This window comes from Gamsiella multidivaricata (genome assembly GCF_025024155.1).
Source record: "Gamsiella multidivaricata strain RSA 2152 chromosome Unknown BC939scaffold_66, whole genome shotgun sequence".
Classification (NCBI taxonomy): Eukaryota; Fungi; Mortierellomycota; class Mortierellomycetes; order Mortierellales; family Mortierellaceae; genus Gamsiella; species Gamsiella multidivaricata.
This window is the reverse complement of record NW_026251774.1, coordinates 60,547-85,577: the sequence shown is the minus strand read 5'-3', so window position 1 is coordinate 85,577 and position 25,031 is coordinate 60,547. Positions and strand designations below refer to the sequence as shown.

Below are 25,031 nucleotides of genomic sequence, written 5' to 3'. Positions count from 1 at the left end.
GTTCTTCATTGCTGCATTGTTTAGGTACACAAAGAGGACCCACCAAAGAATACTCAAGAGCACATACTCTGCTAGACTAGGGAGTATAGACTACAGTACCACCGTATCGTACATGTACCCAGCTACAATAGTCTCCATCACCATAGACTACATCCCATCCACGCCATCCGCGCCTCCAGGGACAAAGGGCTAAGGCCTAAAAGTCCAAGGCCAGCCACCTGCTTCTCTTCATCTCGCGCCTATATCTTTGCACCCCCTTTCTCTCCTTCTCTCCTCTCCTTCTTCTTTTTTCTTTTTTCTCTCTTTCCTTCCTCTCTTTTAGCTTTTGACATCCTCCCGTTCTTCGATAACCATCACCCCATCCCCCACCCACACCCACACCTTCACACATCACACATCACAACCATGGCCGACACCACCGCCACCACCACCATCGCACCCACCGTCGAGGCTCCCGTCGCCAACCACGAGACCAAGGAGCAGATTGCTGCCCCTGCCGCAGAGACCGTCGCCGCCCCTGTCACTGAGGCCGCTGCCGAGCCAACCGTTGCGGCTGCTGTCGAGCCCACCACCACAGAGGCCGAGGCTGCCCCCGCTACCACTGAGGAGGCTGCCCCTATTGTTGTTGTCGAGGAGACCACCACCGAGGTTATCGCCACCCCCGCCACCGAGGATGCCCCTGCCCTCACCAACAAGGCTGACAAGAAGAAGTCATGGATCGCAAAATTGACCAGCAACATCAAGAAGTTGGCTGAGAAGAAGCCCAAGGCTGAGAAGGCTGCTATCCCTGAAAAGCACGCTGAGGTTGCTCCTGTCCCTGCCGAGGCCCCCGTTGTCACTGAGGCCGCCCCTGAGCCCGTCGCTGCCGTTGTCGAGGAGACCCCTGCTGCTGCCATCACTGAGGCCGCTGTCGAGACCCCTGCTGAGGTTCACACCGAGGTCGCCGAGACCCCTGCTCAGACTGAGGCTACCCCTGCTGCCGAGGCCCCAGTTGCACCTGCTGTGGAGGCCCCTGCTGCTGATATTGAGGAGGCAAAGCCCGCCGCCGAGGAGAAGCCTGCTGAGGAGAAGCCTGCTGAGAAGTCATCCCCTCTCTCTGCCAAGTTGAGCAAGCGCTTGTCGCTCGGATTCTTCAAGAGCAAGAAGGAGAAGAAGGAGGAGAAGGCTGCGGCTCCTGCCCCCGTTGCCGAGACCGCTGAGACCGCCGAGGCCACTGAGGTCACTGAGGCACCTACTGTTGCTGCTGCTGTTGAGCCCGAGGTTGCTGCTCCCCCTGCCCCTGCCAAGGACGAGACCCCAGCTGCTGTTGAGACCACCGAGGTCCCAGCCGAGAAGACCGTTGAGCAGACTGCCGTCGCTGTTGCTGCCCACTAAACGTCGCCCCAGTCGGACGTGACCTTGACTCCATGGGACTGATAGGGACCTGCTAATTATGGATGACTGAGACTAGGTAAGGATCTACGCCATCGCGTTTTGCCGCGTACCTGTAGCCGCTCTTTTGGTTCCCCTTTTCGTTTCCCCCCCTTGCACCTGGTTGGTTGCTGGTTAGCCGACTTGTTTATTTTTCGAATCATGGCGAGTCATTGTCACACGAAGTTGGATCGATGAGCATATGATTCTCTGCCGAACACGGGAACCTTACTTTGGCGTGGCATGGATCGTGCATTTTTTCCTTTGCCCCCCATGCTCTGCTCGAGTAACCCCGCTCTTGGCTACGGGATTGTTTGCATTGTTGTTGTTGTGCGACATGTCCAGCATATGCTCACTAGTCCCCAGCTCAACTTGCGGCAGCAAACAACAACTACAAGGACAACAGCACATTCTGCATAAGTGTGGTGCACACCACACCATCACACCACCCACCCACCATTCAATGCATAGTCAATCTGTCTATCTGTCTATCTTTCTATCTTTTCTATCCATCTAATCCACCATCGATAATGACATGGCCAGCCCGTCATATCATCTTTCTCGTGTGGACTACCACTACCACACACACACACACACACACACACACACCCCTCCATGCAATCCTTATCTCGCACATGGCAGTTCCCAGGCGACTCTAACAATGAACCCTCTCTTTCTCCCTAATTTAGCGTTAAAACGTCGTTCATGCTTCAAGGCCCCTTACCTCGCGTACCACGGCGTCTATGTCTTCTTGTTTTTATATCATCGCCATAACCATCGTCATCATTATCATAATCCTCCCACATCGATGTTCACACACACATGCGTGCCCTCAAAAAGCTGTAACTTATCATCACTAATATCCGGCCATCGTTTGAACAACAAAAAAATATTTGTTTTTCTAGTTCTGTTGTTCCTTTCTCATCTACTCTACTTAATACTCTTAATAGTCCCCAAAATAAAGGAATATCGAAAAAAAAAATACAAATAGTCTACCATAAGCAATTGACCCCCTTGCCCCATGTTGCTTTGTTTCAGGGCTGTTGGTCGTGTTTGTTGACAAGGTCACCGAGGAGCGCGATCGAATCGCGAACGGTTATTCGATTGTTCTCGGGGTCACAAGGGCAGGAGCATACGAACATAGCGGCGATAACAATGTTTCATGCAAAATGTTCTACGGAAGTACATCCTCGTTTCGCATAAAAAAACCACCAGAGGGTAGATATCGGTAATCATTCTCTTTTACCATTTGCGCCTGGTGAGTGATCGCGCATCATATCCAACTTCATGCGCGCGGAACAATTGAGCCGAAGGTGCAGAAAGGGTCGTTTTTTTTTTTTTTTAAAGAGTGAGATATGGCTCTGCCTGCTTTATTCACAGAGCTATGCGCGAACTGCCCAGCAGGAAAGAAAGCTGCGGTAGCTCGCAGTGGATGTGCACTCGGTTGCGGGCGAAGTCACCTATACACCCTTAAGTAAAGACCACCCAGCGGGAATAAATTAGACCACTGTCTTGTGCCTTTGGCAAACTCCTTTCAAAACTATTCAAAATGGTTCGTGACTGCAGGATGCCATCCGTCACTAATGACACACACACACATCCATATTCATGGACTGAAGCGATACGAGGAGCATACCATCCATCAGTCTATCGACCCGCTACTTCCCCATGAATTGAGGCATCAGGATTTGGAGAGAGACTTAGGGCAAGGGAGGGTGGAACTGGCTGGTTGACTTTGATGGTCCAAGGATGAGCATCACTTGGACGGATCGCGTTGTGCGCCTTTTCTGTGTCGATCATTCAGCAGAGTGAACCGGGAGTAGGAAAATTGTCAAAGAACAAATGCAAAAATAGCTATTATCAGCTCGCAACAGCTTTGTCTTGAAGGGCAGTCGGCGTTCGATCGATTGCTATTTCGAAAAAAACGTGCAGGGATCGATGTGCTTGGACAAGGGCTGAATCTGGTTTCCAACCGGCCAGCGTTGGACGAGACGGTTCACTGCTATGAACGCCGTTTGTAGCCTGGCCAAGGAGGAAGAACCTTTAGAGGACTGGGACAGGAGCATCATCACAAAGAAAGAAGCAGGCGATCAAGGGTAACAGGAGCCAGTGGAGATGAATGAAGGCATCCATGGATCCATCTCACCTTCGACGCAGTAACAGTTTCACGGCAGCTCATAACAACTATTAGACTTATCAGCAGCTGAAAGACAGGACACGTTTAACAATCTATCCGTCAGCTTGCGGCAGCACATCGATACTTACCAGCTTCTGCCGTTATTACGCCTTCTGTCCCTCCTCCTCTAGGCTGACGAACACCATGATGATGCTGCCCTCGATGTGAAGAAGAAGAGAACGTTCCGCAAGTTCTCTTACCGCGGAATCGACCTTGACAAGCTCTTGGACCTTTCCTCGGAGCAGTTGATGGACCTCGTCAACGCCCGCCCCCGCAGACGTTTCCAGCGTGGTCTCAAGCGCAAGCCCATGGGCTTGATCAAGAAGCTCCGTCAGGCCAAGAAGGACGCTCCCGCTATGGAGAAGCCCGCTGTCGTCAAGACCCACCTCCGTAACATGATCGTCGTCCCCGAGATGATCGGCTCTGTCGTCGGTGTGTACAACGGAAAGACCTTCAACCAGGTCGAGATCAAGCCTGAAATGATTGGACACTACCTCGGAGAGTTCTCCATCACCTACAAGCCCGTCAAGCACGGTCGTCCCGGTATTGGTGCTACTCACTCTTCCCGTTTCATTCCCCTCAAGTAAAACGGTTTTTTTTCTTTCAACACGCTTTACAATAAAAAAAAAAGAAGACCGCACACGAGGCATTTGTTTCCGGGATCAATATGTTGCAGAAATAAATTCTTTTTTCCTTTTTTTTTTTTGGCGTCTAAAACGATCCTTCCTTTGCACGATACGTTCGTTCGTGTTTGCTTCGGCGTTATGGTAGTAATCACCAATTGAAGGTTTTGAGAGGCCTCCGCCCAAATGCTTATTTTTTTTGGGACCCATTGCGCCAGCATTTTTTATGGCGCTGAACAAAAGAAATTGTGGAAGCAAATTCTGGTGCACAGCAATCTGTAAACTACAGTTCATAACGTCCCCACAACGCTTCAATTGATGATCCAAACAATGGTTTCCGTTGAAAAGAAAAAAAAAAAAAAAGTATTTTTTATTGAGTCAGGAAGCCAAAAAAAAAAAAAGCACGTCGAATGACAACTTCTTTTTTTCTTCTTTTATTTACTCCTGGACGGGCTGAGGCTTCTTGGCGAGGCCCTTGCGCTCGAGGATGGCCTTGCGGTCCTTGTCCAGGTAGAGCTTGGTGACGACGACCTTGGAAGGGTGGATGCCGACGGGGACGGAGGCACCGTTGGCCTTCTCGCGGTTGACGCGCTCGATGTGGATGACCCACTTGCGACGGTAGACCTGGACAACCTTGCCCTCACGGCCCTTGAACGAGCCACGGACGACCATGACCTCGTCATCCTTGCGGATGGGGATGGAGCGGGCCTAAAAAAACAATCGTAAAAGGAGACAGAGGTTAGATTATTGCAGACAAAACTTTTTTTGCGAGTTCCTGGGGGTCATGGTTCCCGTAGACGTTGCTCTTGTGGCTGTTGCTGTTGCTGGTGCTGATAGCACTCCTGCGACTCTGTCGAATGTTTCCATAACCCCCTCAAAGGGGTTGGATTAATGCTGGGCAATGAGAGTCGTTCAACCAGGGCAGGAGAGCGTCCAATGGCCGCTTTTGTGGTATGATATCTTGATATCTTCAATTGCTGTCTCTTTAAAGTTGATTGTCGCTATCCTCCTGCTGTTCTCAACACAGCCACTCTACTGTAGTTTCATGCGGCCCAATTGGAATATCCCAACCGTCTTACCGAGAAGCGATTCTCTCGGTACTGGATCAAAGGAGGGGCCGATAGGGGTGGTCCATGGTTTCTTTTTTTTTTTTTTTGTTCAACCCAACCGCAAACTTACGCTGTGCTTCTCCCGGAGTTCCTTGGAGAGGGAAGCGCTCATGATCTTGCGACGAAGATCAGAGGGAGCAGAAAAGTGGGCCTTTCTGCTCTTGCGGCGGGAAGAGCTGACATCTAACCGTGAGCGTCCAGGTAGATAGATAGAGGTCGTTAGTGTTGAGTCCAATTTCCGTTGGTTCAGTTTGTTCCTGGTGTGGGTCGCCTTTTTTTGAACAATAGTGGGTTGCTGAATCAGCGTAACGCCTGATGGTCTCGTTTCCTTTGCATCCTTGTCCTGCTCAAGAGTGCCAAACCCTCAGGTGTGCGATGTCAACTGCATGAGATCATTCCTGATCTCCGTTTTTTGAGTTGAAACCTGACGATGCCGAGTGGTGTAGGTAGCCCTGCAATCGATAATCCTGTAGCCCTTTTTGTATCAATTGACGCTGTTGTAATCAATGGATGGATAGATCGAGTCCTGTTGGGCGATGGGTGGATGTATTACCAACGGACTGCTTCATTTTGGAGAGATAATCGAAAGAGAGGAGGTTTCAACAGCGCGCCGCGGCAGTACTGCACAAAGTACGGGTTCAAAAATTGAGTTGGCCAATCACGTGTGGCTAGTAGTCTGGCTGGAAAAAAAAAAAAAAAAAAAAAAAAAAAAGAACGGGGACAGAGAAGAAAGTCGTAACGAGCGCGACACTTGTTTGCGTAGGAGCAATTGAAGGAGGGGCAAGATGATTGTTAGTGTGAGGGATGTTTCTTGCTTATTTGTTCCGCATGAAAGGTGACCGACGCGACCTTTCTTTTATTTGCCTTGCGTACATGATGCTGTCTATGTACCCTTTTTTTTTTTTTTTTTTGCTACTGAGCCGGGTATACTGAAAGCACTTTTCAATCAAAGCGAATAGTAGCCTAGTAATCTCCGTTATTTTTTTATATATATATAAAAAAAGGAGATTTGCTGTTGTTCTTTTTGCGCCGCTGCCTCTTTTAACAGAGAGACTAGGACGATGATCAAGGGGTGTTAGTACGGATATGGCTTTTACGAATGCAATTGATGCAGTGCATCCTTGGGCGCAGTATGGTGCCGATGGTCCGGACGTTGTTGAGCGACAGAGAGCGAGAGGTTGAGAGTAGGGAGGCTGGTGTGGTCCCGCAGGCGTGGGTTACCCAAGCTAGCGCGCGCTTTCATAATACGTCCATTTTCATGCATAGAAAAGCAAGTGTCCGGTCCAGTTGCACGCTGGGTTTCCTCTTTTGAACAGTCCCCTGTCCCCTGCGGTGTCCATGGCACGTTCACGTCCTCCCCCGCACCCACGCTGCATAAAGACCCCCCGCCTCATCCCTCTCATTCCTCTTTTTTTTCTTCTCCTTCCTCTGCTTCCCTTCAACCGCTCCTCTTTTTTCTTCCCTTCTCCTGACCCTCCCCAGCAGTCGAACAAGAAAAGAGTCAGCATCTTCCTCCCCTTCCTCTTCCCTCGCCTTCCCTGCTTAACCCTCTGCTCTCTCTTTATCTACCCAATGCCTCGAGACTCGTCCTCGCGCGAGCCCCTGCTCGGTCACCACAATGGTTCCAGTCAGAGCAACCGTGACGATTTGCAGTTCGCCTACACGCCCGATGACCTTGCCCCTCTGACGGACCCCACGAACCCCAAGCTCCCCCGCGACATGGGTGGCATCGACAAGATCTGTCAGGGGCTTCGCGTCAACCCTAAGGTCGGTCTGAACTCGGACGAGGCTGGCCCACAGTCGCTCGGCGAGTCAGATCAGCCCAAGTTCGCTGCCCGATCCAAGGCTTTTGGACACAACGTAAGTAACACATTTTTGTTTTAATGGGTGCACTGGTATTTTGTTCTTTCAAGAAAATTCCACGGGGTATGGAGCGGCTTATGGAGTTATGAGACACGGCCATTTGGGAAGACCAATTGATCAAAAGTTAGCAACCACCAGGCGAGGGCGAGGTGTGAAGTATAAGACCGCAATCAGTTGAAGGCGGTACGGTTGAACCAACGAATGTGTTTTTGGATGCTGAGGAGGGGCCATGACTTCAGAGTTACACGCCATTTTGGGAGGAGTACAGGAACCGCTTCGTTTGTTGGCTCAGTTCATTTTGTTGATGCGCGATGGCGGATAGGACCAAAAAAAAAAAAAAAAAAAAGAGTTGTGGTGTTTTGGACTTTTCCGTTTTCTGTACTCCCGTCAGCATTCTAGACATGCAGGCATACAAACATGACTCCTGTCGCGCTTCTTTCTCGCTGCGGGAGTAGAAAGCGGGGCTAGAACATGGGAACAGGACAGGCCAGGGCCACATCCATCTATCTCCATCAGGGTGGTCTTTTGATGGAAAAATTCATGCAGCGGCAGTGGCTGGACCGCACGGAAACATGCGAAATCTATTTGTCTATTTTCTGCTCTCTGCCGCTTTTAATACTAACGAACGCTATTTAATAATATGTCACCGATGGAACCTTCCGCAGATTCTGCCAACCGTCAAGAGTGCCTCCTTCTTCGAGTTGGTCGCGAAGGCCTACAATGACCGCACTCTGAGTAAGTTTCTTATTCTATTTTGCTATTCTTTATGCTCCTCCTTTCTATTGTCTTCCTGTCTGGCTGTCTTTGTATCGATTATCTACTCCAGTCCAGGTGCTGGCAGCAGTTGGTGCAATTGAAGGAGGGGCATTGATGGACTTGGCTTGAGGATGCTGAGGATTGATTACACGCATCTTGCTCGGTCTGTCCGCGGAAACCCAGACTAAAACCCCGCTTGAAAACAAACTAACCAAAGTCTTATTACTCTCAAACATGACGTTTCGCGTGCCGTCCTGCCCTATGCAATCTTATTCGTGTCTATGTGCCACCACTAGTCTTGCTGTCCATCGCCGCCATCGTCTCCCTCGGCGTCAGTATCTACGAGGACTATGGCCCGCACCACGACCCTGACGAGCCCCGTGTCGGCTGGATCGAGGGTGTCGCCATCTTGGCTGCCGTTGCCGCCGTCGTCTTCACCAATGCCATCAATGATTACCAGAAGGAACGCCAGTTCCGCAAGCTGAACGCCAAGAAGGACGATCGCTCTGTCAAGCTGCTTCGTGACGGTCGCGAGCAAGAGGTCAATATCAAGGAGGTCCAGGTCGGAGACGTCTTGTTGATGGAACCTGGTGATCTCCTCGCTGTCGATGGAATCATCCTCAAGAGCCATAACATCACCTGCGACGAGTCCTCGGCCACGGGAGAGTCCGATGCGCTGAAGAAGGATGCTGAGGAGAAATGCTATGTCATCTCGGGATCCAAGGTCCTCGATGGCTCTGGTGCTATGCTCGTTACTGCTGTCGGACCCAACTCGTTTTTCGGAAAGACCATGATGGCCATGCGCGAGGCCACCCCCGAGGAGACTCCCCTGCAGCAGAAGCTCGATCTCTTGGCAGAGTCGATTGCCAAGCTCGGTATGGCCGCTGCCATTGCCATGTTGATCACCTTGGTTGTCAAGTACTTTGTCCAGCACGCCATGTCGAACGGACCTATGCCCTCGGGTGGAGAGATCTTCTCTGACATGGTCCGCATTGTCATCCAGGCCATCACCATTGTCGTCGTTGCTGTTCCCGAGGGTCTGCCCATGGCTGTTACCCTGGCCCTTGCCTATGCCACCACTCAGATGCTGAAGGACAATAACCTGGTTCGCGTTCTCTCTGCCTGCGAGACCATGGGTAATGCCACTACTGTTTGCTCTGACAAGACCGGAACCCTGACACAGAACAGGATGACAGTTGTTGAGGGAACCCTCTCGCTCCTGTCTTTCACCAACATGGACGATGCCAAGAACTGGAAGTCGGAGGCCAAGCCCGAAGTTGTCCAGAACATCATCGATGGCATTGCTCTTAACTCGTCTGCTTTTGAGGACAAAGATGAAAAGGGCAATCTGGCCTTTGTTGGATCCAAGACCGAGTCTGCGCTTCTGGGCTTCATCAAGTTCTTGGGTGCCTCGTACAGTAACATTCGCTCCGATGTCAAGGTTGTCAAGGTGTATCCTTTCAGCTCTGCCAAGAAGTCCATGTCCTGCGTTATCGAGACCCGCGATGGCTCGGAGAAGTACCGTCTTTACGTCAAGGGAGCTTCGGAGATTGTTATCAGATCCTGCACCCACTACGTCGACTCCAACGGCGAGGTCAAGTCCCTCGATGACAACGCGCGCGCCAAGTTTGATCAAATCATCAGCGGATATGCTGACAAGGCCCTTCGTACCATTGCTCTTTCCTACCGTGATGTCTCCTCGAGCGAATTCAAGAAGTTCAACGATGAGGACGCCCCTAACACCAAGCTGGTCTGCCTTGGTGTCGTCGGTATCCAGGATCCTCTTCGCCCCGGTGTTGTCGAAAGTGTTCGTGATTTTGCTAAGGCTGGTGTTACCGTCCGCATGATCACTGGAGACAATATCCAGACTGCCCGCGCTATTGCCAAGAACGCTGGAATCTTGATCAAGGGAGGATTGGCCATGACCGGACCCGAGTTCAGAGTTCTTTCTAAGGAGGACCAGACCGAGGCTGTTAAACGTCTCCAGGTCTTGGCTCGCAGCAGCCCTACTGATAAGACCATTGTTGTCCGTCGCCTCCAGGAACTCGGTGAGGTCGTTGCTGTCACTGGTGATGGAACCAACGATGGTCCCGCTCTCAAGATGGCTGATGTCGGATTCTCGATGGGTATTACTGGAACGGAGGTCGCCAAGGAGGCTTCGGCCATTGTGTTGATGGACGACAACTTCAGCAGCATTCTCAAGGCTCTCATGTGGGGCCGTGCCGTCAACGACTCTGTCCGCAAGTTCTTGCAGTTCCAGCTCACTGTCAACATCACCGCCGTCATTCTTTCGTTCATCTCTGCCGTTGCCTCCGATGACAATCAGTCCGTTCTCTCTGCTGTCCAGTTGCTCTGGGTTAACTTGATCATGGATACCCTTGCTGCTCTTGCCCTTGCGACCGAACCACCAAGCCAGGATGTCTTGAAGCGCCAGCCCACCTCCAAGACCGCACCTCTGATCAACTTTAACATGTGGAAGATGATTCTCGGACAGGCTATCTTCCAGATCGGCATCAACCTGGCTCTTCTCCGCTTCGGCGCTCAGCTGTTCCATCTTCAGGAATCCGATGGCACCGTCACACCTGTGCAGTTGAGGACCCTCCGCACCATGATTTTCAACGCTTTCGTGTTCCTCCAAGTCTTCAACGAGCTCAACTGCCGCCGCATCGACGATTCGATCAACATTTTCAAGAACTTGCACCACGACAAGATCTTTATCCTCGTTCAGTTCATTGTCGTCGGTGGTCAGTTCGTCATTGTCCAGTTCGGTGGCCAGGCCTTCAAGACTGTTGCCTTGACTCCTAATCAATGGTTGATTACGGTCTTGGTTGGATCTCTTTCGCTCCCCGTGGGTCTCATCTTGCGCCTCTTGCCCTCGTATATCATCCCTGAGTCCGTGATCTCGCACGAGAGCGAAGAGCGCCAGCCCCTGGTCAGCCCCAGCAAGATGAGATGGGAGGGTGCCTCAAGCCATGTGGCTAGCCAGAGCAACTTCTTTGACGCCATCCGCAAGAACAAGCATCAACACAGCCATGGCGGCAACGGCGAGCACGCGGCGGCTTCGTTGTGGAAGAAGTACGGTTCGACCGGTCGCAGCGATAACAACTAAGGGCGACAGCACTTAGATTGCCGAATAGAGTGAAACTGGCGTGCTTGTCCCATCCTGCTGCGCTCAATGCACTTATACCATCACACACACATACACATACACACACACCCTCACACTCACTCACACACGCTCATACAACATATGCACCCACACAGCAAGCTGGCATTGGTATATTTTTATATCTCCTTGTACATAGGAACAGAAAAGAAAAAGGAAAAGAAAAGAGAGTGAGATGAAATAAACGACGAAAGATGTCATTTTTTGATGAACAATAGCAATTGACGGCGAAGCTGTAGTATCATGAACGTTTTGGAACACTTTATCTTATCTTTACTCATCATCCTCATCCTCATCCTCATCCTCCTTCTCGTTGTCATTGTCATTGTCATCGTCATTGTCATAATCGGGCAGCGTTTCCAGATAATACACCAGCTGGTTCGCGACCTGCTCCTTGGTTCCCCAACGCTCCTCGCCGACGATGAAATCCGGTCGTACAACTTTTGAGCGCATCAGCAACCTGTCACCTTGATCGATCCTGAAGTACAGTCCTTCGACTCTGTCCTCCTGTGTCGAAGACGACGATGCGTCTCTCCCCCGCATAAGCGCTGACCGACTCTGCAGCATATCCATGGTCCACTGCAAGACTTTATCGACGTCCCCAGACACATCCTCGGGGATCTGAATCGCAGGGTTGGGCGTCAGTTGGGTCTGAGCGATGGCCTTGCGGAAGAGTGCGCGAGAGACAAAGGTGCCGGTCTTGACGTCGTACAGATCAAAGGGCACGAACCATGACCGAAGAGCGGTGTACTGAACAGAGTGCTTAGCGTAGAGCCATTCGCCATAAAGCACATAGGGCGCCAATCCGTCCTGGAGGACTTTATCTTCATCCACGTATTCGTCCTCATCCTCGTCTTCGTCCGTCCAGTGCTCGTCCTCGCCGTCGTCTGTGAGAACCTTGTTCTCGTCCTCACTCTCCGCGTCCGGCTGCATTTCGCCCTCCTTTTGATGATCCCCTGCTGTTCCGGCGGCTGTCTCGCCACCTTTTCGAGTCTCATACCTCCATCGTCCTTCACACAGGTATAAGATATCCTCCCGATGGTTCTCCAGCCATCCTGTCAGCTTCTTGAACTGCCAATGATCATCCGGATGGACGAAATGGTTCCTGTTCTGGACTCTGATCTTCGGGGGCGGGCCCGACCCCGTTACCCCGGCGAATCCATGTACAGTCTTGAAATGCAGCACGCTGAACCCAATATTCGCGCCGTCCATCTTTTCCTCGACCGTCAAGACCTGGTGTGCTTTTGGAGCAAACACTCGATCGAGCGCTGAGGGCGGGAGTAAAAGGTCCGATCGACTAATCGCTGCACTCCTTCCGACGGGCGGTGAAGTCGACAGTTCTGAAACCCCTGAATCCTTCGCGCACCCACTGGGTTCGGTTTCGAGTACACGGTCATGGCCTTGTTCGCGGCTCTGATGGATCGTCAGCGGATCAAATAAATGGGGCGTCCTAGGGAACTTTTGAAGCGGGCGGTCGTAATTCGTGAGGGGTGTTGCAAACGAAACACCGCGGGGTGAAGTGAGCCCCTGTGTCGCAGAGTCACTGGTGGAGGCTGTGCTGGTGTCGATCGCGGCATCCGATGAACCCATCCATGCTCCCTTCACGGGCTTTTTAACCGCTGGTCGATGCCCCGTCAAAGAGGCGAACTGTAGTGCCCGGGAGATCGATAGGTCGTTGAATGCCACTGGTTGCACGGGTGTGGGTGCGTATTTTGCGGCGTCTGTATGGATCTCCTTTTCGTCAGCATCGTCATCGTCGTCCTCGCCCTCTATCGAATCTTCGCCATCCTCGTTGTCGCGCTCCTCTTCCTCCTCTTCTTCTCCTTCATCCTCCTCATCCTCCTCAACGAGGCTCTCCATGCCTCCGGAGGATCCCAACTTTGAGTGCGTAGGCGAACCGGGCTCATTTCCTTGCTCTCCGCAGGCAGTCTGACCGTTGCTGCCCATATTCTTCCTTTGCAACACCCTTGCTGGGATGAATGCTGGTCGTGCTTTGATGGACGTCGCCGTATCAACTCCTGTATTCGGTGCTCTCTTGACTGAGGATGAGGACGTCGGTACCTCTTTTGCAAACTTTCTCATAGTTTCCAAAAGCTGGTCGATACCCTCATCATCCCCGACTTCGATCAAGGTCTTGCACCAGCTCCCTTCCTTGCTCAGGTTAGGGAACTCGAACCCCTTCGCAAAGCTCCTCACTACCTTGGATCCCATTCCTGGCGTCACCGTCGGATGACCCTCTCTCGAATCCACACGCTCGATGCATTGTTCCACGCCTCTGGAGAACCAGATCATGACAGCGTCCTCAGGCTGGAACGCAACCTCGTACCATTCCTTGCGCTCTGCCGCCGTAGGGTTACACCGGTCCAGAAAAATTGTCATCGGCAACGCCTTCTTAGGACCACGGGCCGCGAGCGACTGCTGCTGATGCCTCATACTCTGTGCCAAAAGGCGCTCACAGACCGCCCGAGACCCAAGTTCATCCTGTGAGATGCGGACGAAATGTTCCGGGAACTCCTGTAACAGAGTCATGACCAGATGACTCTTGCCGCTTCCAGGAAGCCCCGCCAGGATGACCAACTTTGGTGCGGAGATGAGCGGCGAACCAGAGATGCTGAAGGACGGTCGCTCTTTTGAGTCCTTGCCGTTGCCGCCCTTGTTCTTTTTGGATTTCTGTCCGCGTTGGAGTTGTCGGGCTCGCATATTATGCTGAACAACAAGGTGATGTTGATGATGTTGTGATCCCGGGATCTTGATGATCTTGTCCGCTGGTGGTGGCACAAAGACACGCGGCGCTTCCTGGGGCATCTTTTTTGCTCCCTTCTTGCCCTTCTTCCCAGATTTGCGACCCCTTGAAAACTCATCCTCTGAAATGTCCTCGGCTTCGTCCTGTATCGCCAGAGGAGGAGGCGCCGGCGGTGGTGTTGGTTTCACCTTTGGTGTAGAATCCTTTTTCGCTTCTTTCTTGACCTTGGGACGATCTTCACTTCCCGGCGCTGCTCCAGCCTCGGTCGGCAATATTACTCTTTCCACCGCTTCCTTGTCCCTGGACGACCGTTTTGAGTCGGGTTGAGAGGATTGCTTCCAAGTCCAGTTGCCATATGCCTTGATGGCCTTTTCCTGCTCGACGGACTCTATGCTTCCTGGCCGGATCTCTCTCAAATATGCTATGGCGTCAGCCGCACTCATCATTCTCTGATACCGGTTCAGACATTCGTTCCTCCTGACCGCACGGAATAACCCGTCCTCTGTTTGGATCTCCTGCTGCTCCTCTTCATTATCTCCGTCCTCTTCAAAGTTCTCGTCGCTTTCGCCTTGAGGTTTTGAAGAGCCGCTGCATAAGGTTGGCAAGGTGGACGCTATCGAACCTTGATCCCCAAATCCTTTACGGAATTGCTCCAGATCCAATGGATGCACATTGCGGTTCCGTATACACTCTATGCAGTAGCCCTGTCCTTCATGTCCGTTCAGTCCGAACCGTATCAAATGGGCCGCAAGTACGATTCCAGCTCTGCCCTTGCCGCCTCCACAATGGACTAGTGTCGCTCTCTGATGTGGGAACCGAGATTGTTTGTGAACAGCGTCGTCGCCGTCACTTTTATCGTGCACCTGATCGTCCGACAGTTCCTCGTTCCCGATCCTAGCACACCAGCCCATCATCACCTCAAAGACTTCCGGAAATCCAGGTGCCTTTCGGTTCTCAATCGGCACGAAGGCGTTCCTAATCCTCTTAGGCGCCGGCGCCGCCCCTTCTTGACGTTTTTGATGATGGAACCAACCTGCGGAGAGTGGGGACTCTTTAATGAGGGTGATGACGAGTCGAAACCCTGCCTGTTCGAACGCATCGATATCTTGCTCGTTCCTGGGGATCGAACTTCCTGCAACCGTACAGGAGCTTGTATTGAGGAATGAAAAGAACCTGGGAAGATTGTGCGGGGTCCGTTTATGAGGTAATGTAGCCTGCCAGGGCACTGTGGCAGAATTGCCCATGATCGTGGATTGTTGAACCTGGAGTTGATGTTGGTCAACAGATGATGCTGATGGGGCCTGAGAATCGAGTGAAGATCCATGTGATGCACTCACTCTCTTGGCGATAGAGGAGGCCGTTGCGAGGACGACGGCTAGCATGGCATGATAGGTCTGCTTTTGAACATCCGTTAAAGAGATGTAGTATCGTTGCGGCGGTCCCAAGGACGTGAGAGTGTCCTGACCAGAGGGCAAGATGTCCATCCGCACGTTGATGTGGCGTGCAAGGTAGCAGAGAGCCGTGAGGACATAGTTATGAATCGGCGAAATAGTCTCTGCATCCACGAATACGCTCGAATCTGGCGACTTTTTTACTTCAGTTGCTGTTGTCGCAGGAAAGACGAGATCGATTGGTTCTTCAGCCTGGACGTCGAGTCCTAGCTCCTGTTCCAGGTCCAATGCGCTGATCAAGATTGTTAATGAGTCCTCTTCCTCTTCAATCTTGGTACCGGGGGAGGTTGAGGAGGTGATATGGTCCAATCCTGCGGACCAGAAGAGAGCACACGATTCGAAGAAATCTGCATCCCTGAACGCTGCTGCGGCTCTGGAGAGTGTCAAATCCAATGGCAGTTGTGCCTCAAGGCCACTGCAGCTGGCATTGGTGTCCTCCATGGTTGGCTTTTGTCTGTATGTTTGATGAAGTTTTGGAATAAAGCAGTAGCAATCGATGCAATTGAAGGGCACTATTTGAGGCGACAGCGAAAAGATAGTGAATATCGCCGAGTGATCCAATACAGTACTCTTCGTCTTCCGGAGCCAGTGAATATTCATACCGGGGTCTCTTGACAAAAATAACAATAGACAAGGCTGTTTTGTTCCAAGATGAGAATGTGCGATCTGAAGGCGAATCCAGATGGTGGCCAGGACAGGACGTGAGCCTTGATTTCGAATCGATGAACAAGAAAGGGAGAGAGTGAGAAAAAAAAGAGAGATGAGTGATTATCCCACGCAAAAATCTTTATTTATTTGGAAACGCGTCGCGTTCAGGAACACAACCAGCCTGCTGCTCCAAGAAGTAACTTGGGTCCATTGCTCGGATGCAGTGCAGGCACTCCACCGTATCGCGGATGGGAGCAGATGTCCTATCCCTTATAGTATAAGCGATTCCGTTGTCGGAAACAAAAAGTCCAGGGTCGTCCGCATCAGGGTCCGCCAGTAGCCCTCCGCAACCAACGTTCGCAACCCCTAATATTCGTTCAAGTGCTTAGCAACCAGGATATATTAGGGCTACACTCCAGGACAATGATTTCGTCATTAGTGGCCAGCCCTAAGGCCAGGGCCTCCAGCCCAGCCAGTCTGTGGATCTGCATCATCAAAATATCTGCGAAAGCGATACACTCGCTGTGTGCCAGTAGTTCCTGTCAATCCCGCATACATATCAGAAGTGTGTTCCTAGTTAGGGTAAACTTGCCCACAGATGGAGGCATGTCTGTTCTAGTTCTTGGACACTGCGTAGACGTGGGTGCGTGTAGCCGGGATACTCGCTCAGCTCCAGTCACGCCTCTGTGCGTGTTTCGCCGTCTTTACCCAAGGAGAGCCAGTATTCAATTTCCTCCAGTCGGGACCACTTCTTCGCCAAAAAGTCCAACTTGGCCCGCGTTATGGTCTGCTAGCATTCGTGCACAATCAACTTGGCAATCGCAGGCCTCTCAGTCGCTCTGCAGCCTCACCGCTAGGTCCAGGACCCAACGCAATATCCTTGTCGCTGCCCATGGGTCGGATGAGCAGAGTCTCTAGCCCTGAGCAGAAATTCGTAACAGACGAAATGGCTCCAGACAAAAGACTCGAGCACAGGGCCTCAACTTGCTGCTGAGCCGGATACATGTCAAGATGACGCTTTTAGAAAGGTAGGGCTGACGAGGAAGATAACCTAGACCGATAAGTAAGGGGAAGACTGCTTGGTTGAGGCCATGAAGGTGGGCAGGGTGCAGAAGAGGGCGGCCGGAAAGACTACAGGAAATTGGCGTGAACGCGTCTTTTAGAGTATTTGCTTTGCCCCTCCTATTACCCCACATGGCGTGTGCGCATAAAGCCTGCGGAACATCGCTGTTTCTTTCCACACTCATTCCTTCATCATCCAAAGAAGAGATGAATCCACCCGCTCTTCCGACATCCCTCTCTCTCTCCCTCTCAAACTTCCCTGTCGGCATCGGCCTCATCGCCGCGGCCCACCTCGATCTTTGTCGGCGTAATCTCTCATGGACAGCCGAGGAGACCCAACTGTGCGTGTTCCATCGGACCCTTGCGAGGCTGGAGAACACGGCCCATGTCCTCTCCAACCTGAACACCCTTACGGAGTTGACCAGCCTGGTCAACTCTTTCTTAATGCAGTTCCCAGAGTATCAGGCACTCGGGCGCCGATATGAACGCAGGAGAGGACCAAAACCACACAGGGACAGCAAGGACAAGCGAGTGGTTCACACCACCAAGCACAGCATCAAAAAAGAGCACAATCAAAATGGAAGCAAGGCCAACGAGAACGTGACAAAGAATGCGGAGGGCAAGGACGTGGCGACAATTCCATCGGACAAGGAAGACGCAAGTCTGGAAGATCATGCAGTCGTGGCCGAGGATGATGGACATGCAGAGAGCTCGACAGCAGGATCAAAGCGCCATAGGTCGATGCGCCATCCCCGGCATCCGTTGGAGACTCGTTTCGGGCGCAAGAAAACAATATTGGTCGAAACCACTGCCGGTAAGAATCAACTCTTTCCGTAGATTAAATAAAGCCTTTCTAGATAGATACCTTCGAGATCATCGTATTAACTTTTTGTATGATTTTAATACACTTTTTGTTTGTTTGTCTATAGCGAATCTTGAGCAATGGTCAAACACTTACAAGGCGCTACGGCAATCACAGGAAGCGAGCATGGAGGAACTCGTCAGTCGGGTGCGCAAGATAGACCCTCATCTCATGAATCTGCAGAACAGTTCTGCGTTTTCATTTTTGTAAGTATTAACAGCACTCCTCTTCCGTATTATCGCCGTCCAGGGATGAGAGCTATCGTATCTTATTTATCCGTGTATAACCTCTTACCTCCCCCCGTAGCTTGAGCGGCATCACAATTCTCCGCTACGCCATCACCACCGAACGATTCATGTCATTCATTACGAAATATACCTGGCCACTTCTGAAACTTGGATCATGGTTCAAATGGAGCTCAATATCGCCCCCGAGATCCTCCTACATCCCATGGGGTCTCGCTCCGCCCAGCGGAGGGCATCTATCAGAGCAGTCAATCGAGTCACTGGCATCCAATGCAGGCACAGGAGCGAACCTACCGGTGGCCTTTGCATTCCTCCCTTTGATTCCGACTTTGTTCATTTCAGGAATCCATCTCTTGGCGTCCGTAAAAGCGCAATGGGTGTCTTATCAGATTCATAGTTATTACCGTCAGCAGGCAAAGTATGCGAAACGCCTGAGCGTCGTGATAACTTTTATGATAATTCGAGAGAGGAGGCTGTTGTGGTTGGCACAGAAGATCAGGTCGTTTGACGAAGAGCGTGAAAAGGCACTGCGAGAGCAGGACTTTGAGGACGTGGAGGGTACTGATAATGATGACGAAGGTGATGGTCAAAACACTACTCAGGCGAGTGTCGATCGCATTCCACGCGAAGGAAATACTGTAGCAGGAACAGCACTAGCTGGAAGAGTGAGCTGTTTGGACGCAGATCAACAGGCCCAAGGAAGCCAGCACGAACAGTCATCAGAAGCAAAGACGATCCAGCTCACGTTCGGGCCTGATCTCGGGTCCATGGATCTGCGGCGGTTCTTGAACGACTCTGCTGAGAGGAGGAAGATTCTGCGACTGGAATTTGAAGGGATGCGCGATGAACTGCTGTTCTTTCGGGAATCCCTGCTGCCCTCTCACCTCTAAATGATGACATGGATAAAGAATTCATAACGATTGCATTGTCTGTAGGATATTCACACATTATCGCAATAAAGAAACACGCCCTGGGCGTATGAACATAGTGTTGGTCCGTTAACCGGCCTTTATTTATGACATTATCGTACGGGAGAAACAGGGCTGGAAAGGAACGTCTAGATAACTTGAGTAGTTCAGGAGCGCAGGCTGAGACCTTGCATGAGACTGTTTGTATTGGTTGCCGACGGCACAGCATTGGGAGACATGGGAGGTGAGTACAGGCCCAAGGAAGGATGAGCGCGCTGCGAACTTGGAGAGCTGACATAGTGTTGGTGAAGCTGCTTTGCTGTGGCCGAAGGTGGAGGAGTAAAGATCTGCTGGAGATTCAGCGTGTTGCGCTTCTTTGTGGAGGACGAGGTAGGCGACAGCATTGTCTTTGGTGAGATTATTGCAGGCTTGGTGAGAGTGTGCGAAGTGGGTGCTGTGTCTGCTGACGGGGTTAGGACCTGCTGAGGTTGAGCAGGTAACGAAGTATCGATGGACAGCTTGGCCACCAGGTCGCTCTTGGTATCACTCGTCTTGGTCTTGACAGCATCTTCTTCTGACTTCACCACAGGAGTCGCTGTAATTTCGAGGGGCACGCCTGACGCACTCGCCGCGGCCTTATCCTTCAAATGCCTCCACCAACCGACCGTCGAGACCACATTCCCGGCCGCCTGGAATTTCCTCCTGAGCGTCTTGACACCCATCTTGATCTCCTCAATCTCACCACTTCCGATGCTCTTGTAGTTGCCGCGTCGAGGCTGCGCACCATTGACGAGAAGAAGGTTCGAGAGACCAGGTTTGCCCTGGAGACGGAGGAGGTTGTCTTCAATGGCATACATGCGGTGGGCTTTTGCCTGGAAGGTGTTGTGGAGGTCTTGTGTCTCGGAAAAGAGGTGCTGTGTGGCCTGGGTGAGGGCATTGAGGCGGGAAGAGATGTGTTCAAGGCGGGATTCGATCATGGCTTCAAAGGCCATCTCTTCTGCGGTAAGACCAGACATTGTGGGGTAGAAAAATGAAGGAGCGACACAGGAATGGTGAAAGGAGAAGTGAGAAATGTAAGATGAGGAGCGTTGAAGCAGATACAATTGCAAGAGGAAGGAGAGGTAGGGGAAGTCGGTTGGTATTTATGACAACAGAATAAGAAAGAAGTGGTAGAAATGACCAGCAACTCTTAAGCAACAGGGAGCTGTGTTTAGTTGGAAAGATCACACTGTCATTTGGTCCCCTGTCGTACCTGTCGTACACACAGTTGCAGCGTAACCCGTGAAGGGGGAAGCGGGGGGAGGATTAGGTCAGGCAGACAGATGGTCATGGCACAAAATATAATAGGGGTTGCAGAGGGAGATGTGCCCTCAGGAACGGGCGTACAGTACATGTAAACAGCTGCATAAAAAAGGGGTGGTCGTGGTGGTGCCAACCTTGCATGTACTTTTTTAAGCAGCACAAAATAGGAGGCGATGTTGTGCTAGTGACGACAAGAATGACAGTGTGTGTAATGAGATCGGCAGTTCGTTGAGCTGGTCGTCAATGGGCACGAGCGTGTATCTGGAAGTGGCTCCAACGGTTTCGGGCGAGACGCGTTCAAGCACGTCCCGTGCCAACGCGCAACTTTTGCCACCAATCTCGCACCAACCTTAAATACTCTTATTTTTGTGAATTTGACGCCACCAAAACCACATCAAACGGGCTGCAGCACAGGGCAAACCCTTCCCACACAGCCAGTATTTAACCTCCCCCCATGAGCGGTGCAATCTCAATCCTGCATTCGCTCCTCACTTCCACAACACCACTCCGACTCGCCTGCTCGACTTACTTTCGGATCAACCACCATAGAGTAGCGCATTCCTTTTCTACAGCCATGACATCAAGACCCTCCTCAGCCGATCCAAGAAGTTCCTCCTCTACACCCAAGTGGACAACCTGGAGAGAACGGCCTAGCAATAAACTGAGCAGTAGAGCCGGCAGCAGCAGCAGCAGCAGAAATGGGACTTCTGTTTACTATAATGAGGCTACAAAGACCTTTTACCCATCGAACCCAATCCGCCCTATCACCCCATCCTACGAGACGAAGGCGCGCGAGGATCCCGTCACCTTGGCTACACCGCAAAAGCTCCTCGTTATCTTGGATTTAAACGGCACTTTGTTCTATCGAAACAAGAGAAACAATCGTGCGGTCACCTCTCGTCCGTACCTAGCTCCTTTCTTGGACTTCTTGTTCGAACACTGTCGAGTCATGGTGTGGTCCAGCGCACAGCCTCACAGCGTCGAGGCTATGCTAAGCTTTGGTTTCGGAAACCGTATTTCGAATCTCGACCGTGTGTGGAATCGAGACCACTTTCGCTTGCCTCCCTCGGACTATGAAAGGAAAGTGCTCACCATCAAGGACCTGGAATATGTCTGGGAGGGTATCGCAGAGGAAAAGAAAAAGAAAGACGCCGCCGCTCATGCTCACAGCAAGTACCAGGTGGAATTCGATCAGACCAACACCGTCCTGCTTGATGACTCCACAGCTAAGATACAATTGCAACCGTACAACGGCGTGGCTCTCAGGGACTTTGACCAGGGTCTCGCGATGGCAGGGACGGATGACGAATTGCTTCGTGTGAGGCGCTATCTTGAGAAATTAATTTACCAGGCGAACGTGAGCGCCTATATGCGCCTTCATCCGTACAGCTCTGATGCCCCTCTTGACAACGGTAACAATTATGAATGTGAATTTATGGTAATGAGCCTCTCTGGTCGTAACTTGCTGGGATTGCTGCTAATGACTTTATTGTTTCATTTTGTGCTCGTCTCAGATGCAGCCAAGGAAGCCTCGAATACAAAACCATCAAAGGCTGGAGATGCGCTAGCGGATGAATTGGACGATCTCGCTCTTCGTCTGGAAAAGAGCACGGTCTAATCCCAGCAGCGCACGGTGCACAATATGTCGAACAAACCCATCACTCATGAAAGTTGCCAGAATAAATGCATTACGAATTATTGAAAAAAGAACTGTATGTTTAATCCAATTTCCTCATGGAACTATGGATGGTACTATCGACGACTCCATGGGCTCCAAAATATCCTTTTCGACTTTGTTGATCAATCCATTGGCACTCTCCTTCAGAACATCGACCGCATTAAGCCATGTCTCCAGTTCCTTTTCCTCTCCATAGACCACGTTCTTGAACGGAACCTGAGAGGACGATATCCCCGCTTTTGTCAAGTAATGGAACTGCCGTCGCAATCCTGATTGAATCTCGTTCACCAGCGTTGCATATCCTGCCGCAAACGTTTCAAACTTCTTTGCTCTTTCGTCCGCGTACGATCTGACCATTGCTTGGCGTGCTTCTGGTGATAGTGAGCTGTTAGACAACAACTGTTTCCCTGTCTCTTCATTCTCATCCTCATCTGTGTCTCCACTCAGGATCTGAATCGCTTGGCCAGCAGTCTCCAGCAGTTGGACAATGCGCTATTGAACGATTATAAAGACAATCGTTCATATTAACGACCATTGGAGTAAATCGCGTTTAGAGCTGTTGCAGAGAATTTGATCCGCAGGGTTTGAATCCAAACAAAGACATTAGAGCAGGTCATTTATTTACCCTTTCAAGTCCACGCAACTCAAGAATCCTGGTGGCGCTCGCTTGGCTGTCATCCTTGGATAATGATGGCTCACCATCTATATCGAGCGCGCTTCCATCTGCATGGATGTAGTCCTTGTATGGCTGGTATATGTATCCGTCATTTACAGCCTTTAGTGACCTTGACTTTTTTCGAGCCAGGCTGGGTTGCGACGACGCGGACGGTGGTGTTACTGATGCTGATTGCGACTCTGTGGATTGGAACGATGCAGAAAACGGTGCCGCTTGAAAGCTGCCAGGTGGGCTGGCCATGTCTGTGTCCTCCATGGCGTCGTGAATGCGATTGCCGATCCCTTGCTTTGCTGCTTTCCTGCTTGCTCTGAGAAGGGATGAACGATCGTGCAGGATAGTTTCAGCCACTTGGGGAGGGGGGGGGGAAAGGAAGTGCGCGCGCTCTTTTTCTTTCAGACGAGTCACATTTTGATGGGCGCACTTCGCCCAAATCATTCTTCTTTTTTTCGCTTTACTCTTTCTCACACTCATATTCAACTCCCTCCCACGTCCAACACCCACCAGCGTCCAATCCCACAACGAAAATACTAGTAGCTTTATCCTGCTAAAGCATTCACTTCTCCCAACTATGAAGTCTTCACTTCTTCTCGTAGGACTCTTGTCCTTGGCTGTTGCCTCGCGAGCAGAGCTCACACGGTAAGGGACATCATCAATCATTCCGTGATATGTGCAAGTGTGCTTCAGTCCAGATACAAATGTTCATGCTCTTGGTACTCTGCTTGCCGCATACCTTTAACATGGTCTGACTTCATATTACTACGACGACTTAGCATCAACCTCAAGAAGGCTGATCTCACCCCTGCACAACAGATGCAGGCCTATGCCGAGGCTGGCTCATACATGGCCCAGAAGTACTTTGGATCGTCGAACCGCAAGATCAAGATCGATCAGGCCACCCAAGTCCTGGGGTTCGATGCAGAGGGCAAGCCTTCGTATGGAGTTCCTCTCTCCAACTATATGAATGCACAGGTAAAGAGCAACACACGTTTTGTGCGGGTAACAGTTGTTTCTTGGCGCAGAAAAAAAAGGAGAGTGAAACGGTTTATTGGCAAATGTTCCACAATGCCCGCGTTCGATACAACAAAAAAAGAAAAAGTAGGCGGCGATCATCGTAAAAGTGACGGTGCCCCAAAATGTCTTTGATTCCACAAGGGACTGCAGACAGAAGGAAATAACAGAAAACGACGTTCCCTGGCCTATATATATGCCAGCCATGCCGAACCTGTTTTGGGTGAGCGCTTTGCGACATGGTCCATCTAACACAGCGGATTTCCACGTCTTGCTAGTACTACGGCGATGTCAGCATCGGTACACCTCCTCAGACCTTCTCCGTAGTGTTCGACACGGGTTCCTCCAACTTCTGGGTTCCCTCTACGCACTGCAACTCCATTGCCTGTTTCCTTCACCGCCGGTTCGATTCTGAAAAATCATCGACGTTCCGCCCCAACGGCACCGAGTTCGCGATCCAGTATGGCAGTGGATCTCTTGAGGGCATTATCAGCAATGACCATCTCGAGGTCGGTGGCCTCGTGGTCAAGCGCCAGGACTTTGGAGAGTCTGTCAAGGAGCCTGGCCTCGCGTTTGCATTTGGCAAGTTTGACGGCATCTTTGGTTTGGGCTATGACACTATCTCGGTCCTGGGCGTTGTGCCGCCATTCTACAACATGGTTGATCGAAAGTTGATCGATGAGCCCGTCTTTGGGTTCTACCTTGGCCATGCCGACGACACCCTGGGTGGCCAGATGACGCTCGGGGGTGTGGACTCGAACCACTTTAAGGGAGATCTGCAGTGGCATAATGTCCGTCGCAAGGGATACTGGGAGATTGATCTGTCCAAGATCAGGCTGGGCACGGAGGAAGTCGAGATGAATGCCGGCGCGGTCATTGATACGGGAAGCTCGCTGATCGTTCTTCAGACCACGATGGCGGATATGATTAACAGGGAGATCGGCGCCAAGAAGAACTATGCGGGTCAGTATACGATCGATTGTGCCGAGGTGCCGAACCTGCCAGAGTTCTCGTTCTATTTCGGCAAGACCGAGTACAAGTTGAAGGGATCAGATTATATCCTCAACGCTGGAGGATCGTGCATCAGCGGCTTCATGGGCATGGATTTCCCTGAGTCCCTTGGCGACCTTTGGATTGTTGGCGACGTGTTCTTGCGAAAGTACTACAGTGTCTACGATCTCGGCAAGGACCGCGTAGGTTTCGCGCTTTCTAAGTAGAGTGCTAGCTGCTGCTGCTTTCCTGTTTCTTCATATCTGTACATACACTCAGTGAATTCATCTAAGCGTTGCAGTCCGCTTCATTAATTAATAAAAGATTGGGGGCGTTGAAGTGCAATGTAATACAT

The 25,031-nt window shown here is 51.3% G+C and overlaps 12 protein-coding genes across 12 annotated transcripts; 7 read left to right on the top strand and 5 right to left on the bottom strand.

Moving 5' to 3' along the window:
- The first annotated feature begins 235 nt into the window (after window positions 1-235).
- Window positions 236-1,660, top strand: BC939DRAFT_272468 (uncharacterized protein). Its single transcript, XM_051551146.1, has one exon. The coding sequence runs from the start codon at window positions 406-408 to the stop codon at window positions 1,372-1,374; it is 969 nt and encodes a 322-aa protein (XP_051408938.1). The 5' UTR covers window positions 236-405; the 3' UTR covers window positions 1,375-1,660.
- A 1,078-nt stretch (window positions 1,661-2,738) lies between these two features.
- On the top strand, window positions 2,739-4,303 carry BC939DRAFT_461275 (putative 40S ribosomal protein S15). Its single transcript, XM_051557004.1, has 2 exons — window positions 2,739-2,962; window positions 3,718-4,303. Exons 1-2 carry the CDS (start codon window positions 2,960-2,962, stop codon window positions 4,171-4,173), a joined length of 459 nt encoding a protein of 152 aa, XP_051408937.1. The 5' UTR covers window positions 2,739-2,959; the 3' UTR covers window positions 4,174-4,303.
- Window positions 4,304-4,561: 258 nt separating this feature from the next.
- On the bottom strand, window positions 4,562-5,891 carry BC939DRAFT_461274 (ribosomal protein L24). The gene is made up of 3 exons (XM_051557003.1): window positions 5,872-5,891; window positions 5,389-5,501; window positions 4,562-4,917 (listed from the first exon to the last, which is right to left on the bottom strand). The coding sequence occupies exons 1-3, from the start codon at window positions 5,885-5,887 to the stop codon at window positions 4,648-4,650; spliced, it is 399 nt and encodes a 132-aa protein (XP_051408936.1). The 5' UTR covers window positions 5,888-5,891; the 3' UTR covers window positions 4,562-4,647.
- A 752-nt stretch (window positions 5,892-6,643) lies between these two features.
- BC939DRAFT_461272 (uncharacterized protein) lies at window positions 6,644-11,388 on the top strand. Its single transcript, XM_051557002.1, has 3 exons — window positions 6,644-7,178; window positions 7,847-7,916; window positions 8,234-11,388. Exons 1-3 carry the CDS (start codon window positions 6,657-6,659, stop codon window positions 11,044-11,046), a joined length of 3,405 nt encoding a protein of 1,134 aa, XP_051408935.1. The 5' UTR covers window positions 6,644-6,656; the 3' UTR covers window positions 11,047-11,388.
- BC939DRAFT_461271 (uncharacterized protein) lies at window positions 11,322-13,036 on the bottom strand. Its single transcript, XM_051557001.1, has one exon. The coding sequence runs from the start codon at window positions 12,961-12,963 to the stop codon at window positions 11,377-11,379; it is 1,587 nt and encodes a 528-aa protein (XP_051408934.1). The 5' UTR covers window positions 12,964-13,036; the 3' UTR covers window positions 11,322-11,376.
- A 2,147-nt stretch (window positions 13,037-15,183) lies between these two features.
- BC939DRAFT_495550 (uncharacterized protein) lies at window positions 15,184-16,059 on the bottom strand (the record flags this gene model as incomplete). Its single annotated transcript, XM_051559650.1, has 2 exons — window positions 15,900-16,059; window positions 15,184-15,809 (listed from the first exon to the last, which is right to left on the bottom strand). A coding segment is annotated over exon 2 (555 nt), but the record flags the coding sequence as incomplete, so codon positions are not given.
- A 194-nt stretch (window positions 16,060-16,253) lies between these two features.
- BC939DRAFT_461268 (uncharacterized protein) lies at window positions 16,254-16,997 on the top strand. The gene has a single exon (XM_051557000.1). The coding sequence runs from the start codon at window positions 16,369-16,371 to the stop codon at window positions 16,861-16,863; it is 495 nt and encodes a 164-aa protein (XP_051408932.1). The 5' UTR covers window positions 16,254-16,368; the 3' UTR covers window positions 16,864-16,997.
- Window positions 16,998-17,214: 217 nt separating this feature from the next.
- Window positions 17,215-19,004, top strand: BC939DRAFT_479933 (uncharacterized protein; the record flags this gene model as incomplete). Its single annotated transcript, XM_051558888.1, has 3 exons — window positions 17,215-17,821; window positions 17,937-18,075; window positions 18,614-19,004. The coding sequence occupies 3 exons, from the start codon at window positions 17,215-17,217 to the stop codon at window positions 19,002-19,004; spliced, it is 1,137 nt and encodes a 378-aa protein (XP_051408931.1).
- A 97-nt stretch (window positions 19,005-19,101) lies between these two features.
- Window positions 19,102-20,400, bottom strand: BC939DRAFT_461266 (uncharacterized protein). Its single transcript, XM_051556999.1, has one exon. It carries the CDS (start codon window positions 20,036-20,038, stop codon window positions 19,190-19,192), a length of 849 nt encoding a protein of 282 aa, XP_051408930.1. The 5' UTR covers window positions 20,039-20,400; the 3' UTR covers window positions 19,102-19,189.
- A 498-nt stretch (window positions 20,401-20,898) lies between these two features.
- Window positions 20,899-21,942, top strand: BC939DRAFT_506090 (HAD-like domain-containing protein; the record flags this gene model as incomplete). Its single annotated transcript, XM_051560744.1, has 2 exons — window positions 20,899-21,736; window positions 21,839-21,942. 2 exons carry the CDS (start codon window positions 20,899-20,901, stop codon window positions 21,940-21,942), a joined length of 942 nt encoding a protein of 313 aa, XP_051408929.1.
- A 77-nt stretch (window positions 21,943-22,019) lies between these two features.
- BC939DRAFT_461264 (uncharacterized protein) lies at window positions 22,020-23,034 on the bottom strand. The gene is made up of 2 exons (XM_051556998.1): window positions 22,628-23,034; window positions 22,020-22,494 (listed from the first exon to the last, which is right to left on the bottom strand). The coding sequence occupies exons 1-2, from the start codon at window positions 22,931-22,933 to the stop codon at window positions 22,057-22,059; spliced, it is 744 nt and encodes a 247-aa protein (XP_051408928.1). The 5' UTR covers window positions 22,934-23,034; the 3' UTR covers window positions 22,020-22,056.
- A 70-nt stretch (window positions 23,035-23,104) lies between these two features.
- BC939DRAFT_414450 (endopeptidase) lies at window positions 23,105-25,023 on the top strand. The gene is made up of 3 exons (XM_051552979.1): window positions 23,105-23,314; window positions 23,449-23,647; window positions 23,965-25,023. The coding sequence occupies exons 1-3, from the start codon at window positions 23,247-23,249 to the stop codon at window positions 24,901-24,903; spliced, it is 1,206 nt and encodes a 401-aa protein (XP_051408927.1). The 5' UTR covers window positions 23,105-23,246; the 3' UTR covers window positions 24,904-25,023.
- The last annotated feature ends 8 nt before the right edge of the window (window positions 25,024-25,031 follow it).

Coding starts and splice junctions, on each gene's coding strand:
- BC939DRAFT_272468 (XM_051551146.1), top strand. CDS start 406: ATGGCCGACACCACCGCCACCACCACCATCGCACCCACCGTCGAGGCT.
- BC939DRAFT_461274 (XM_051557003.1), bottom strand. Junction 4,918..5,388: donor AACTCCGGGAGAAGCACAGC/GTAAGTTTGCGG, acceptor TTGTTTTTTTAG/GCCCGCTCCATCCCCATCCG.
- BC939DRAFT_461272 (XM_051557002.1), top strand. CDS start 6,657: ATGGCACGTTCACGTCCTCCCCCGCACCCACGCTGCATAAAGACCCCC. Junction 7,179..7,846: donor CCAAGGCTTTTGGACACAAC/GTAAGTAACACA, acceptor AACCTTCCGCAG/ATTCTGCCAACCGTCAAGAG. Junction 7,917..8,233: donor CTACAATGACCGCACTCTGA/GTAAGTTTCTTA, acceptor TGCCACCACTAG/TCTTGCTGTCCATCGCCGCC.
- BC939DRAFT_461271 (XM_051557001.1), bottom strand. CDS start 12,963: ATGGAGAGCCTCGTTGAGGAGGATGAGGAGGATGAAGGAGAAGAAGAG.
- BC939DRAFT_461268 (XM_051557000.1), top strand. CDS start 16,369: ATGATTTCGTCATTAGTGGCCAGCCCTAAGGCCAGGGCCTCCAGCCCA.
- BC939DRAFT_461266 (XM_051556999.1), bottom strand. CDS start 20,038: ATGTCTGGTCTTACCGCAGAAGAGATGGCCTTTGAAGCCATGATCGAA.
- BC939DRAFT_461264 (XM_051556998.1), bottom strand. CDS start 22,933: ATGGAGGACACAGACATGGCCAGCCCACCTGGCAGCTTTCAAGCGGCA. Junction 22,495..22,627: donor AGTTGCGTGGACTTGAAAGG/GTAAATAAATGA, acceptor ATCGTTCAATAG/CGCATTGTCCAACTGCTGGA.
- BC939DRAFT_414450 (XM_051552979.1), top strand. CDS start 23,247: ATGAAGTCTTCACTTCTTCTCGTAGGACTCTTGTCCTTGGCTGTTGCC. Junction 23,315..23,448: donor TCGCGAGCAGAGCTCACACG/GTAAGGGACATC, acceptor ACGACGACTTAG/CATCAACCTCAAGAAGGCTG. Junction 23,648..23,964: donor CCAACTATATGAATGCACAG/GTAAAGAGCAAC, acceptor ACGTCTTGCTAG/TACTACGGCGATGTCAGCAT.